This window comes from Phalaenopsis equestris, unplaced genomic scaffold, assembly GCF_001263595.1.
Source record: "Phalaenopsis equestris unplaced genomic scaffold, ASM126359v1 Scaffold198458, whole genome shotgun sequence".
Taxonomy (NCBI): Eukaryota; Viridiplantae; Streptophyta; class Magnoliopsida; order Asparagales; family Orchidaceae; genus Phalaenopsis; species Phalaenopsis equestris.
The window spans coordinates 163,632-180,132 of NW_018218375.1; the positions used below are offsets into that span (position 1 = coordinate 163,632).

At 32.6% G+C, this 16,501-nt stretch overlaps 1 protein-coding gene across 4 annotated transcripts in view; it reads right to left on the reverse strand.

Moving 5' to 3' along the window:
* The window catches only part of LOC110035608 (serine/threonine-protein kinase CTR1), a 112,802-nt gene extending 104,584 nt beyond the window's left edge, over positions 1-8,218 (reverse strand). For 3 of the 4 annotated variants that reach the window (XM_020739865.1, XM_020739866.1, XM_020739863.1), the window contains exons 1-3: positions 7,639-8,218; positions 7,093-7,391; positions 6,864-7,008 (exon numbers count right to left, since the gene is read on the reverse strand). In XM_020739865.1, the coding sequence (XP_020595524.1) occupies positions 6,864-7,008; positions 7,093-7,391; positions 7,639-7,983 (789 nt within the window). In that variant the 5' untranslated portion in view covers positions 7,984-8,218. The remainder of the gene's footprint in view (positions 1-6,863; positions 7,009-7,092; positions 7,392-7,638) is intronic. The other variant, XM_020739864.1, reaches the window with a different exon arrangement.
* Positions 8,219-16,501: the final 8,283 nt, after the last annotated feature.

Below are 16,501 nucleotides of genomic sequence, written 5' to 3' on the forward strand. Positions count from 1 at the left end.
GAGGGGGGACAATCTCGCGGGCCCCCAGCCGCAACTCTTTCCCTCCAATTTTGAAAATCATTTTATCTTGCTCCTAACATTGCAAGATCTGTAGTGTCAAGACATTCTCTTGCGGATATGGAGGTAGGGCGAAAAACTGTACAACATTCATTGCTCTGAGCTCGTTTCTGGTATTCTCGGATATTGAATGCCTCACTTTATCCAACGCATTTCTAACCACAGATGGTCGGCATCTACAACTCATTGAACGTGGGTTAACAAACATATAAAAAATAAGACAATTCAACAAATATCAGATGTTATTCCGGTGTGGTTGTATTATTGTGTTATTATGGTATTATTATGGTAATATTTTGATGGTATTATTCTTGTAGTACTACGGTACTTTTACAGTAATATTGTGGTTATATTTCGATGATATTATTAACATAAAACCGCAGTTTCTGGTGTGGTTGTATTATTGTGTTATTATGGTAATATTTCGATGGTATTATTTTTGTAGTACTACGGTACTTTTACGGTAATATTGTGGTTATATTTCGGTGATATTATTAACATAAAAACACGGTATTATTATGGAATTATTTGACTTTATGGGATTATTACGGTTTTTGTTTGACTTTATGGCATTATTAGGGTTTTATTGCATTATTAGGGTTTTATGGGTTTTATTTGACTTTATTATTTAGTATAAGTCAAGTTTTGTATCCGAAAACAGCATTTTTTTTAAAGGAACTGCATTTTATCACCGTAATAATCATTATTAACTTGAATAACCATAGTATTAGAAGATGAAAACACAACCAAGAAATCCTACTAATGACTATTTAAATTAAATGCATTTTATCACGGTATTTAGAAATGCATTTCAAAGAAGAACTGTATTTAGAAGAAGAAAAAACAACCAAGAAAAAAATATATTACCTTGCGGAACCCTCTTCAGCAACCTTCTTCTTACGATCACTGGTTTTTTTCTTCGACTGCATTCTTGAAGGCTCATCTTCGGTTTCCCTTGTCAATGACTCTTCGGCTTCCACTGTCGTCGGGTTCTCTTCGATTTCTATCTCAGAAGGCTCGGCTTCCATCTTGATCAGTTGTACTCTAGCGGTGAACTGAGGAATATACTTCGACCGGCAAATGAACGAAGACTCGAAACCGTAAACAAATGGCAAATGACAAAAGAGGTGATGCGCCTATCGATTTTGCTCTGGAGTTCTTTTTCGATAGATGTTTCGTATTCTGCTCTTTCAATTAATTCGGAAACTATCGGGCGGGAGTACAGTCGGTCCCACGTGATATAAAAATAATAAATTTTCAAAAAACATTCAAATGTTACCATAATACAACCATACTGATACTCCACAAAATTAAAACATAATAAAGCAACAATAAAACCATGGTAACATTGCAGGGCACAAAAAAATTTATGTCGGAGATAATCACATTAATACCACCACAATAAGACTTGAATAATACCACAATACAACCATAATAATACATCACCTCGATGTTAATAAACAGATAAGTTAGTAATACGCCAATCACTCCGCAATAAAACAATATACTACATAACGAATAATAGATAAATAATACTCGAATAATTCACTAATAATATCACAATATTACAACAAGTCGAATAAGCATAACGCTACATATAACAATAACCACTGTTTAACACATAGTATGCGGCAAAGGGGAGGCCAGGCCGTTGGCATGTAGATTTAGTTTTTATTCTTGATTGATAAGCAGTCGAAAAATCATTCTCATCTATGATCAAAGATTGATTGAGAGGAAGTTTCAGGCTGTTCGCACATCTAAAATTGACCGAGTTATATAATCTAATGACAATGGTGATGATGTTATTTGTATCAAGTAAGTCGTAATGGGTTAGCTAAAATGTGGAAACAGAATAAAATATTATTGCAAGTTATGTTGTTCTGCACTTCTTAAATCTCATGTGACTGGTGTTCCAACTGGTTCACCTGACGGAACACCATTCACATCAGACTTGAGAAGTCCAGAACATCAAAACTTACAATTACATTTTATTCTGTTTTCACAATTTAGCAAACACATTACGACTTACTTGATACAAATCACATCTTCAGCGTTGACATCAGATTATATAACTTAATCAAATTTAGATGTGCGAACTGCCTAAAATTTCCTCTCAATCAACCTTTGATCATTGATGCGAATGATTTTTCGACTGCTTATCAATCAAGGTTATATGGATCACAAAATAACTCCATCTCATTGCCTCCGAGAAATTAAGAAACTCTCCATCAACATAACTCCATCTCAATGAACAGTACTTGGCTTGTTCTCCCATCTTCCTCCTTTCTTGCATTCAATGATTTAAGTTATAGAAAAACAAATAAGACAATAGTAAAATAAGTGTGTCTATTAAAACAGCATTAAAACATGTCTATTAAAACAGCAAAGACAATAACACCATAATCACACGATAATAAAACAATAAAGCCACAGCAATTAAACTCTCTTAAACAGTACACTATCACAATAATTAAACCATAATAATACCACAATAACCCTACAATAACACCAACATCCATTGTTAATAAAAATAACACGACAATACTACAAAGATAATACCTAGTTAACACTATAAACCATTACCCCACAATAACACCAATAGGAAGGACAATAACACCATAATCACAAGATAATAAAACCATATAGCCGCAGCAATAAAACTCTCTTCAATAGTACAATAACACAACAATAAAACCATAACAATACCACAATAACCCTACAATAATACAAACATCCCTCGTTAAAAAAATAACGCGAGAATACTGCAGAGATAATACCGCAAAGACAATAACATCATAATAACACAACAATAAAATCATAAAGCCGCAGCAAAAACGTCTCTTCAACAGTACAACAGCACAACAATAAAATCATAATAATATCACAATAACCCCACAATAACACCAACATTCCTTATTAACAAAAATTACACGAGAATACTGCCAAGATCTGGATTGTTAAACACAAGCACAGAAACAAATTCGAATAAAATGAAAACCACTAAAGTAAACTCCGATAAACCCACAGAAATAAATTGTTAAACACAATCAATAATATGTCAGACCTATATCTCAGATAATAAACTAGCCTTTCATAAACCCAGACAAATGCCAGAAGTATCTATAAAATCAAAAAATAAAACTTATTAAACCTACGATATACCTCAGATCTGGATTGCAAAAAACTCGCACAGATCAACAAACTACATAATGGAGAAGCAGAGTGGATTTGTACAGATTCGGTGCAAGAAACTAAACTCGCACATATCTGGAAGTGGTTGTCGTTCTCCTCGTCGACAGAGCAGTCCTTTTCGGCAGCTCCAAACCCTAAAGTGTGAAACTAAAGTGAGGGATAACCGGGAAAGGGCCTTATGCATGAAATTTTCGGGAAAAAGAAATATCAGGTCGGGTCGGGCGTAAGAAATTAAAATTTTTAAGGTGAAAATCCACGTGGAATCGAATTCCACGTGGCGAATTTTTATTCGGTACCGCATGTAGGAGTTCATGCGGTGCACGTACCGAATAAAAATTCATAGGAATTGAGTGGTAAATGCAACTTTAATTTTTCATATTTTTCTTCTCTTTCATCTTATTTGAATCTTTAATTGGCAAAGAAGAGAGCATTTTCTATCAGTTTTACTACATATCATATGAGGCTAAGTTCAATGGTCATCATATTAATGCTTACCTCTATCACCTTATCTATATAAGTGTCATAAACATATTAACTTGAGAACCCTTTGGCCTTTATATAAGCTCATATTTGTTGCCCTACTTATACTGGTTACATCTTCATATAATGCTCACCTTTGTCATCCTACCTCACTTTATCGCCCCACTTACACATGTATCATAAACAAATCATTATCAATTTATCCCTCATATTATTCCATTTCTTACACTCCACATGTTTCCATTATTGCATATTTAGAAAAACATATAATTTAGTTTAAAGTATGTTGAACAGTATACATAAATATGCAACTTATAAGTATCAAATACCTTTAATTAGAAGTATCATCAACAAACAAAATATTTATATAATCACAATGAATTTGATTCAAGCTTGAATAAATAAAACTAGTATGTAGTCAAACTCAATAATAGTGGGCGTAAGCATAATTTCTTAAATCTGAAGAATTTCTATTATATTTTACAACTTTCAATCAAATTTACACCTATATACGAATGTAAAAGATTCAAAAATTTGTGCGTACTATGTTGGAAATGATTTATCCTGCCGAATTGGACTCCCCAAAACTTCTTTTTGTAAATGATTTTATATTAACTTACTCATACAAGCCTATAAATCGATCACTTTGATTAAAAATTAATTTGTTAAGAAAAATACCAAAAATCCAAAATTTAAATCAAAATCTAACATTCTTACCTTAACCAATTTCCTTATTTGGCCTTTCTCCTTTCCCAATCCTCTTATTTTCGTCCTCTTCTCCTCTTCTCCTTCTCTTTTTTCATTTCTTCCTTTCCTAATTTCTTCCCTATTTTCCCTGGCCTACACTGCTCGGGCCACAATTTGCTCTCTGTTCCGTCCTGCGTGCAACTCTTGGGATTGGGGAAATTGAGGGCTGCTAAGTGCATAATATTACAAACCCATGTTACTAATATAGGTATATAGCATTCTGTTTAAAATCCACTCGCTTCATCCAATCGTTGGCTAATAAACCACCGTTGAATGCAATGGTAAGTGGGGAAAGGCTAATTATAATAATCTGAGGCTTTGCACGGTAAAATCAGAAAAATAAATAATAAACCTTCGATAAAATAAGTTAATAAATTTAATTGATAACTTAAATCTATAATAACTAATAGGAGATTTATATGTGTATACATTCATACATCAAAATAATTCTAAGTAAATTTGAAATTAAATCAAAATAATTTTAATCACTTTTCTGAAATGCGAAAAATAGGTAAAAAATTTTAGCACTTATCAAATAACCATATTCTTAATTTTGAACGTTTAAGTCACATCCTAGGCCAAGCCCTTTGCTGTTCTAATTTCTAACTCCACATCAAACTCAACATCTCCAAAGGCCATAAAAGCTTCCTAAGTAGAGAACAGTAAGATGAAAAAAAAGACATAGTAGCATCAACGAGCAAACTATTATTAAAAATAAAGATGAAAATGAGAAAGAGAGAGAGAGAGAGACTTGGAATTATTACCAAACTCTTCTGACTCAAAGACTGCTGGACTAAGCCAAAACATAAATTATGTTGAACTTGGAATTCCGCAGGTTTAGTTAAAAACTTGTATTTAAAATTTATTTCAAAAAAGATAATCAAAAAACATATATATATATATATATATATATATATATATAGAGAGAGAGAGAGAGAGAGAGAGAATGCACCTTATCCTCAGTATAAGAATGTTTTATAAAAGCAAACCAAAACGGCTAAAATAAAATAACTAAAACATTATCAAGGCACATGATTTAAATTTCAATAAGTATAGATTTTAGACTTGCATCAAATAGCTTTCATCAATAACTTTCCAGATATTTTAGATCCATCTAAATCATTCATTTAGATATTCAAAACTTCATTAGTGGTAATGGTGATATGAGTACATTGTAGTTCTACAAGGTCGTTGTTAGCCAAGCCCAAGCTCTAATCATTCAGATATAAATTAGGGAAGATTAAAAGGCTAAAAAAAAATATATTTTTAGTCATAAATATAATTTGGAGGAGCCCTTAGCCGTAAATAACATGGCTTGTAATTACAAAATGAACACAGGGTATATATAGATTCCATAGATATTTCTAGATGAAATACAAATCTAACTGAAGAGTTGTGAAACAATTATCCATGGGTCATATTCCAAAATCGGGATTGACTCTTTTCTTACACATGAATTTTTGTATTATCTATATATCCATATACTATCTTCATTACAATATAAATGCAACATAAAGTTTAGAATCCTATGCGGCTCTTAGAACTATTAAGTTACAATTATGTTTTTATTAAAACATGGAATTTGGAATTTATCAATAAACAAAGAATTAAAGAAAGAATAAGTAGATCATTATGTTGTTTCCACAAATTGAAAATATAACAAAAAAATAGTTCAAATAATGACAAAACCAGTTATAAAACTTCTAAAACCTGACTTTCCACTTCCCTCGACACATTAAATGTAACTAATTATGTGCTTTAAGCAACTTTTTGAACCCAGAAAATAGCTGATTACATAACTGAACTTAAAAATAAATAGAAATAAAAAAGAATAATGGTGAAAAAATTTTTAAAAAAACGGAACTTATATTAAAGGGTCTACCTAGTACTTAAGTCAATCAGATATTTGGTACTACATGGACAAATGTCAAAGCACTAACTTGTATCTAGGCTGCATGTGTTTATGCTAAATATGTAATAAGATTTCGATACCGATTAGTATATCTATATTTTAATGCAAAACATGGAACCATGATGAAGTGTCATAAAACTGAACATAGAACCAAAAAAATGCCACGACAACATTAATACAATAGATATGATCTAATCTAAACTGTATTAGGACGGTCCAAGAACAAAGACGAGTCCCCAAGTCTATAGCTAGGCATATTTGAAGCAACAGATTATCACCGTGGTGTTTTCTTTCTAAATATATCATCATTCTGTTATTTGATTCAAGAGATTGCTTAGAAGTCAAAATCAATGCTTTTAACGGATAATCATTAATGCTCGTTTAAATCACAAAAAAGATAAATTATACTTATCATTTAGAGAGCAGCATGTTGCACGACGAGTAACAAAGATATCGCCTAATAATGATTGCTTACTTTGAAAAGGATGGCACGGTGCCTGCAGAGTCCAAAAGAGAGGCTACCAATAGAAATAACTATATGTTGATGGAAATGTTTTAGCTCTTCACTACACATTTTCCATTTCTGATGAAGTTCTCCTTGTTCTGTTTTGAAGGCACCACTAGACAGCAAGAAATGTAGCAGATATAAGAAAATAGACGAATGAAAAAAAAGAAATTTTGAGATTAAAAAGAGATAATTATACCCCATATAATGGGAAACAAGACCAGCAAGTTGTTTCACCGTAACTAACGAAATCCCAAACACAGAATAATATTCTAATGCCTTCTTCTCGAGTAGCTTGAGGCGAGAATCTTCATTTCTATTAATGAAAACAACCTCCATAGAACATTCGATAGGCTCGACTTCGTTGAGTGCTGCCAAACTAGGCAATCTTTTACCTTCTTCCGTATTATTGCACATCGCCCACAAAAACGGGTCCATTCCCAAAATATTATAAAAACCATCCGTTATTTTATCAGAGAAAGATAAACATCCATTGACCTGAAAATAATTTCAGCAGTTTTATAACTCTGAACAGTATGATCATTTCTAATTACTTCTTCTCTTTCAAGGAAAAAAATCAAGAGCAGGGAATTCACAGGGAAAAAAAATCATGTAGGTGATTGGTACCAGGGAAGCAACAATTATAACAAAACAAGAAAAAAAAAATAGCAAAGGAAACTCGTCCATCATAATAAATCTGGTTATTACATAGCACAATTCCAACCTCTAGTAGAAAAGAACATACCCAGAGACGATAAGACACGGTGCTGCTGTCAGAGGACGTAACACAAATCTCCTGTGCTGACTCCTGAAAGAAATAAGGCTGATATGCAAGGAATGCCTGCGATGCCAATCTGGTCGCCAAAGTAAACTGAGGATAGTTGTTATCCCTCGCCTTTTGCGCAGAACTCGGAGAACACAACTCTTCCAAATCCCCCACAAAGGCATGCTTATCCCCATCATCCCACGTTTTCCAAGTTACATCTTCCGTAGCTCCAGATAAAGAATTTCCATCGAAGCTACTACACCCATCGCCGCTTGACAGCCTTCGGAGCTGCTGTAGCGGCACCTTGTCTTGCCCATCGATCATATCCCCAGGCAGCGGGGAAGGCGATCTCGCTCGAAGAATTACGCGCCAGTCGCAATCCGTTGGCTGGATCTCGATAACGTGATCAAGCAATCACACGGATGATCGATGGACGGCAGCTGCCGGAAAGCCGCTCCTCACCGACTCTAACACATTCCGACGGGCCTCACGGGATCCACGCACCCGACCCATCCGCATCATTCGATTCTTAAACCCCCTTCTGCGCCCAAAAATCCCTAGCACTTCACTTCCAATTTCAAGAAAATCAAATTCCTCCAAGGGGAAGATGATACAGCCCACCATGACTGAGCTTGATCGCGTAACCGATCAAGGCGGCGCAAATGCGGTAGCTGTTTCCGGCGTTGTGCGCTCTGTTTTCGTTGAAGGCCGATCGAGGACTTGGAAAGGCTGCCGGAGAGGGAAGTGCGAGGAAGGAATTAAAAAATGGGCGCGCGAAATGCTAGTCAAGATCATGTCACGGCGCTCGCTCTCCCGCCATTGTCCTCTTATAAGCCATGATTTCTTCGGCATTCGACGCGTCATTAGAGAGGCTGGGACGGGCTCGGATGCGCGCGGGTGGGAGGCGGTGTGAAGCGACCAGGTTAGAATGGACTTCGTTTCCTCTGCCTTATTGGCAGGCGAAAAGGGCGGCCGTGTCTCTTGTGGGTAGTTGACATGCTTCCCGTGCTGCCCGGGTCAAAGCGGAACATCGATTGGTTATCTGAGCGGCCGCATATAATTACACATTATTTTCGTCACCAAGAAAACAATATGCAACAATCACTTGGAGTTTTATTCAAATTAAAGTTATTTATACGATAAGATTCTCCAACATAAAATATTTATTTGGGGGCAGTAAAATTTATGGGATAAATCACATTTCTTATGTATTTATATCTAGACTTCTAGACTTCCGTATTTACATGATAATGCTAATGGTTTTAACATCACTTTAGTGTTTGGCTATAAGGAAGATTTAAGTTAAATAAAATTTAGTAAATCCGCTAAAAATCTAAATTTTTTAATGGATTTACTAAATGTTTTTAATGGATTTACTAAATCTAAATATCATTAAATCCAAAATAATATTTGGTTCAATTAAGTTTAAAATCATTTAAATCCATTTGAGATATTTGACATAAATTTATTTGAAATATTTTTTTTCTATGCTAAATTTGTTAAATCCAACTAATAAGTGAATTTAGTAAATCCGGATTTAATTAATGGAACAAGAAGAAATTGGAGTTTAACTTAACATCGGATTTATCTAACATATGTATGGTATTTCGTTGCATTTAAGTTAAATCTAACTTAAATCTTATTAAAAGTATCATACCAAACAACTCTTAAAAATACTAATATCATTAGTATTTAAAAGGTGAAATACACTTGTTATTTATAAGTTTATCATATCAAAATTTGATTTTGCTCAAGTTCCCAACCCCTTCCAACGTGCCTTACTCTTCTGCTCAAGTTCCGAGCCCCTTTGTGTTTTTAACCATAAAGCCAGCTTGTGATTTAAGGCAATGACTTTGTCTGATTAGATGATTAACGTTGCATTTTTTAAGAATATTGCCGTAAATTTTGATTCTTGACATTGCTTATTTTCAAAAGTTTGGTCTTTTTTTAAGATTTTAAGGGCCTTTTCGAGTTTTACTCTGCTCTTTGCAGTTAAGAACATTGCATACAATGTTTTTTTGAACATTTGAAGCCCAAATTTTTTGAGTTTGGAGATTTTTTTTTCTGGTTTATTCTTATTTTCTTCTTTGCTTAAAATTTGGACTTCCTTTATTGTCTAAGAGATTTTGGGTGGAATGATTTGGTTGCTTTGGTAAGCTTTTTGCATACTTTATTTCCATAGGATAACAATGCTCCGGCGAAGTATCCTCCTCCAGTTAGCCTCCTTCTTACGATAAGCTTTTGCTTATTTTAATTTAAGAATTTTAATTCTTAAAGCATTTTAAATTTTAAAATCTTTAGTTAATTTTTTTGGCTAGGTTAATCCATCCTAACCCTAACTCACTTAGTCAAAATCGTAAATCTAACCCTGGTCTAACCCAAACCAGACCTAACCCTGACCCAGCCTCAACCTAACTCACTTAGTCAAAATCCTAAACCTAACCTAAGTTTGAACAAAACCAAGCCTGACCCAAACCCATACTCACTTAGTTAAAACCCTAAACCTAACCTAAGTCTGACACAAAACAGACTTAACACCTAACCCAGATCTAACCCAAACCAGACCTGACTTGAACCCTAACCAAACTCAAATCTAACCTAACCCAAGCCTGATTTAAACTCTATACTAAACCCTATACTTAAAATAAAAAGCAGCTCAAACTTCAACCCAAACCAAATGTCAAACTCAAAGTTAGACCTAACCCAACTTAGGTCTAACTGATCCCGATAAAATATAGTAGTGTAAAATTTATATAAGTTTGACTCCTCCATGTAACGGTGCTAAAAACTTGATTCAATATGTATGATTAAGAAATTTAAGCAATTAATATTGGGATTCTACGCAAATATACGTATCGTGCTTCAGTTAGACCTATACAACAAGATTTTTGGGATTAAACAATAATACTATGTAACTATGTTTATGTGATGAAGATTTTCTTATGTGAAAAAGCATCTTTCCCACTACAACAAGATTTTGGTAAAATGAGATGAGATAAATGGTTTATTATGTATTGTGCCAAATAGAAGCAGTTTTAATTCTCTAACCTGATACAGTGTTATAAAAAATCATTGGTTAATCACAAGTTTAGTCCCTAAATTTGTGGTCAGGCTAGGATGATACTGGCTCCCACTCCAAAGCTCCTACTTCCCTTCACCTGAAGGCTAACTCTCGCTTTAGTTTTTAAACACTAAGACCGAATTGGGGATTTTAGTATGTCACCCTAAAATCTCCAATTCTACACCCAACAATGTATATTTCCCTATTTATTTGCACTTAATTTCATGAACGAAATTCTCCTTCATAGAATCAAATGTGATCCTTACTCTGTTGTAGAACTCATACTTCATTTCCCAGATCATATGTTTCACAACACATTTTAACAATTCAATTGGTCATATCGAAAAGTAAATTAAGTCCAGAGTTGAAAAATCATCACAATTAATTTTATATTTTAATATTGGCACATCCATATTATCTCTTCATTTCACCATATCTCAGAGTAGGGAGAAAGATAAAGAAAACTACCCAGACTTCATCATAAAGATAGAAAAAAAACATAAATTTCATATATAAAAGAAAGTTCATACAACACTAATAAACAAACAACACTTATCTGAAACTCTTTTTCAAAGCAAATCCCTTGTAGCCTGTCCTAGGAAATGTAGGAAAAAGAAATCTCTCACTTTTCTCCTTCTCCAACACTCTTAGAGAAGAATTCACACTTAATCTCACCACAAAAATTCTAAACTCTTAAAAAAAATCACTAAAGACTCCTGAATGGTTGTTGAATGAAAATGAAAAAAGTGTATGAGGGCGAGGTGTGGAAAAAATGAGCAAGTAGAAATGAGGAGGAGCGCCTTTTCTAGTTAATTTTGGCCCCAAATAGAGCTTAGAGTCGGTTCTCCAATAGGTGCATCCAAAAATTCTTAAAAAAGCGTCCAAATTTGTTGAATCTTCAAGAAATAGGGTTTGAACCGACATTGGCGCAGTCGGCGCCAGAAACCATTTAATTAAATATGCCCTCTCTATCAAAAGGCGTCATCGGCGCTGAGTAAAATCCATTAGTTGTTTTGTAAGTGTGCGTCGTCAGCACTGAGTATTTCTTCAAAAATGTCATTTTGACTCCAAATTCCATCATTTTTACTTCAAGTCCTAAAAATCAACAAATGTAAGAAAACATAAAAATATCTTCCATTAAAGTGCAATATCACCAAAAATGAGTATAAAATATGGGTCTAAAAATGCATATATTTTTTGTGTATCAAAATCCCCCAAACTTACATGTTACTTGTCCTTAAGTAACTCCTTTATTACATAAAAATATGACTTATGGTAAAGAATTTAACTTCTAGATTTACAGATTTTAGTCTACTAAATATAATAGCATAACTTAAGAAAAATTTAAAACAACTCTAGTTAATACTAAAGGTATAAAAATTTAGCAATCAAAATATTTAGCAATCAAGTCCAAGATTTCTGATTATCTATTCCTTTCAAGAAAAATTGTAAATTGTCATAATAAAGTCACTTAGAATATTCATATGAAAAAGAACTTCATAAAACTTTACTAGTAAATAAACTAATACTAAAAAAAAAGTTCAAAAAATGTAGTCAAGTCTTAGTCCTTAAGTTGATTCAAGTGAAGCTAATTTTTAATTAGATATTTCCTCAAGCTTCTCCTCACATCTTTTTTCTTTTCTTTTCTTTTTCTATTCAGGATCATTTTCAATCCTTTTTTGTTTCTTTTTTTTTCTTTTCTTTTCTTTTTCTATGTGAGGATTACTATATCTGGATAGCCTTTAATGATTTTGAACTTCACTATCCTCCTCTTAAAGTTAAGAACTTTTCATATTCCTTCACTTAACAAATTTATATTAGTTTAAAGATTTCATAAAGTTTAATTCTTTTTTAAAATGAATCTCTAAGATTTCTAATACTTCAAGAATACAAATTTCTTTACTTAAAATAGAAAAACATAGTCTTATTCTTTTATAACAAAATATCTTATATTAAACTATGTTTATGTGATGAAGATTTCTTATGTGAAAAAATATCTTTCCCATTACAATGAGATCTTGGTAAAATGAGATGAGATAAATGGTTTTAATATGTATTGTGTCAAACAGAAGTACCTTTAATTCTCTACCCTGATACAATGTTATAGAAAATCATTGGTTGTTCCCAGGTTTAGTCCCTAAATCCGTGGCTAGGCTAGGAGAATACTAGCTCCCACTCCAGAACTCCTACTTCTCTTCACCTGAAGGCTAACTTTTGTTTTAGTTTTTAAACACTAAGATCGAATTGTGGATTCTAGTCTGTCACCCTAAGAATCTCCAATTCTACACCCAACAATATATATTTCCCTATTGTATATTTCCTTATTTATTTGCCCTTAATTCCAGGAACAAAATTCTCCTTCATAGAATCAAATGTGATCCTCACTCAATTGTAGAACTCATACTTCATTTCCAAAAGAGTCACTTTTCTGATCAATTTTTGCCCCAAATAAAGCCTAGAGTCGGCTCTCCCAAAAAGCATAATGTCAGTTTTTCAAAAAGTGCCTAAAAAAATTCTTCAAAAAGCGTCCAAATTCATCGAATCTTCTAAAAACAGGGGCTGAACCGACAGTAGCACCGCTGAACCGACAGTGGCACCGTCAGCGCCAATGTACCACAATTTAATTCGCTGCTCTCTGTCAAACGGCGTCGTTGGCACTGAACAAATTTTCAACTTCTTCATTTTTGCTCCAAATTTCATCATTTTTACTTCCTTCTTGCATCAAGTCCTAAAATTCAACAATCTACAAGAAAACATAAAAATACCTTCCATTAAAGTGTACCTTCCATTAAAGTACCTTCCATTAAAGTGCAATATCAAAAAAAATGAGTATAAAATATGGGTCTAAAAATGCATATGTTTTTTTGTATCAAAATCCCTCAAACCAACATGTTACTTGTCCTTAAGTAACTCCTCTACTATATAAAAATATGACTTATGCTAAAGAATTTAACTTCTACTAAAGAATTTAACTTTCCACTAAATACAGTAGCATAACTTAAGAAAAATTGAAAACAACTCCAGTTAATACTAATGGTATAGAAAACAACTCCAGTTAAGAGTTTCTATCTAATTTAGAAACGTATTGTAGATTTTCTAAATTTAGAATTTATTTCTTTTATTATTCCACTTAAAAATTTTCGTTAAAAATAATTTTATTTACTATATTATATCTATAAGCTTAAGAGTTTCTCAAGGCTCATACTTTAAAACGATCAAATGTAGAACCATTTTTTGATTAGGCACTAATCCTCAAGCTTCTCCTTCCTAAATTTTTTTTCTCTTTTTCGCCAATTTTCTCCCCACATCTTTTATTTTCTTTTTCTTTTCTTTTTTTTTCCTTTTCTTTTCTTTTCTTTTCTTTTCTTTTCTTTTCTTTTCTTTTCATATGTGAGAATTACAATATGTGGATAGTCTTTAATAATTTTGAACTTCACTATCCTCTTCTTAAAGTCAAAAACTTGTCACAATTCTTCACTTAACAAATTTATATTAGCTTAAAGATTTCATAAAGTGTAATTCTTTTCTTCTTACATGAACCTTTAAGATTTTTAATATTTCAAAAATACAATTTTTTTTACTTAAAATAGAAAAACATATTTTTTTTTATACCAAATATCTTAATCTTTAAAATTAACCTTTAATATTGAAAATTTTTACATAAGTTTACTATATATTTAGAAACATAAATATAGTAATCTAAAGTTAACCTCTAATAGCAAAGGTCATGTTAACATAATACAGTTAACCCATAATACCAAAGGTCATGTTAAATTTAAAATTTTTGAAAATATAGCTAAGGACAAATAAAATTAAGTTTCTTCCTTTAAAACGGAGTTTTTCTTTCCCCCCCAAACTTAAATTTTTAAAATATTTAGCCTGCAGACTTGAAAAATAAAGGGTGAAAGAAAATATTAAATACATAAAGAAAAGACATACCTGTTGAAGGTTCTGATTTTGAAACTTTAATTATGAAATACTGCATGTGCTAATATAAAAAGCTACAGGAATTAAAACATTAAATTGTGCATAATACATATAAAATCTGCTAAAAACGAGTTAATTACAATACATTTAATAAAAGACAAAAACTAACAATAGAATTAAACTGAATTCCAGAAATGAAAATAGTTTTACAACCTAAAGTTCATAACTCAAGATAACATCAAAACAGAGTCTCACACTCTAACAAACAGTCTTAATAATATAACAAAAACAAACAACACAATAAAAAAGTATAATCAAACATAAACTAAGAAATGAAATCACCAATCATCATCTTCTTCTTCTTCTTCTACATCCAAATTCTGTCGCTGATATGGAGTAAATACAGGGTGAGATTTGAAATAGGTATATAGTTGTTGTGTAAAAAAACCATTTTGGTTTGATTCATCATGAAGAATGGAGCATTACCATTGTTATATTGTACGGAAATTATAAATAATTTTTGACGGCCATTGATAGTTACAATAATTATACCTAGTTCACCCCTTTTTACCAGAAACCTAGTAAAAGTTTTCGATTAGTAGGGTCACTAAAAGTAGGGGTCCTCGAAGTAGAAGGAATATCTCTTGTCTTACATCCAGATCTCCAATCAACATGAGATTCGTATGTCTTTATATTGGCAGACCCAATGCCAGTCCCAATAGGTCTTAGAGGCTTAATCTTCTTTTCTACAGGTCTAAAATTAACTCTTGCCTTTTTACAGAGTGTAAAAATAAGTGCAAGGTGTGTCAAATCACTAGTGGTCTCTCCCAAAGCAATAGATCTAGTGTTTATATAGATAATAGAGCCTACATTTATCCCCATCACCTGATGAATACAGAAGTTCAAGATGGCTCTATCCATGGTCACCTCACTATGATGATTTGTTGGAATCATTCCTTTGTCGGAATCATTTTTTCCAGAAATAAAGTAGTGTCAGGTTTTAGATACTACATTATGCATAGAAAGAGGAAAAGTTACTTTCACACCATTTTTGACTTTTCAGGTCCCTCTTTCATCAGTAAGAAAAGAAATAACCTCATCTAAGGCCTCATTAGTAGCAGAAAATGATTTATACTGGCAACTGTAAACATCTTCCAACTGATAAAATTTATTAGATTTTCTTTGAGAAAGCTCCACCTTTTTCTCACGAACAAAAACAAAGTCATCACAAGCTTCAGTAAAGTTGGCATAAAATTCCATCACTACACTAATAATCCCATCGGCAGTAAAGTAATAGAAATTTTCCCACTGCCGAGCATTGATTAATTGCTCAAATTCTCCACTTGGATTTTTAAAACTATAATCCAAAATTACTTTTTTATGCTCAAGTAGACTATTGAATCGAGCATTAGCCCTGAAGCTAACAAATTTTTGTTCATCATTATCTACTTTTCTTTTTCCTTTGCTCGTTCTTGGTGTCATGAGAAATCTAGAGAAAATTCAAAAAAATTTGAGGAAATCTAGAGAAAATTCAAAAAAATTTGAAAATATTCCAAAAAAAATCAAAAAATCACAAAGTAAAATGTTTTATACTTAAATCTACTAAGTAAGAGTTCTTCACCAAAGGATTTTCTCAAAATCTCTCAAAAAATTGCAAAATTTTTTGATCTCGGCAAGGTAAGATAAATCCATGGGGAAAATCAAAATTTTTTAGTTCAAAGTGTAGCTCTTACCTAAAGAAGACGAAATCCAAAGTTCCTTTACCGTACAATTGCCTCAAATCCAAGCAAATGCGAGCCCTAGAAGAAAAAATCGAAAGTTGAAGGTGACTCAAAGGGTAAAACTCTCGGCATT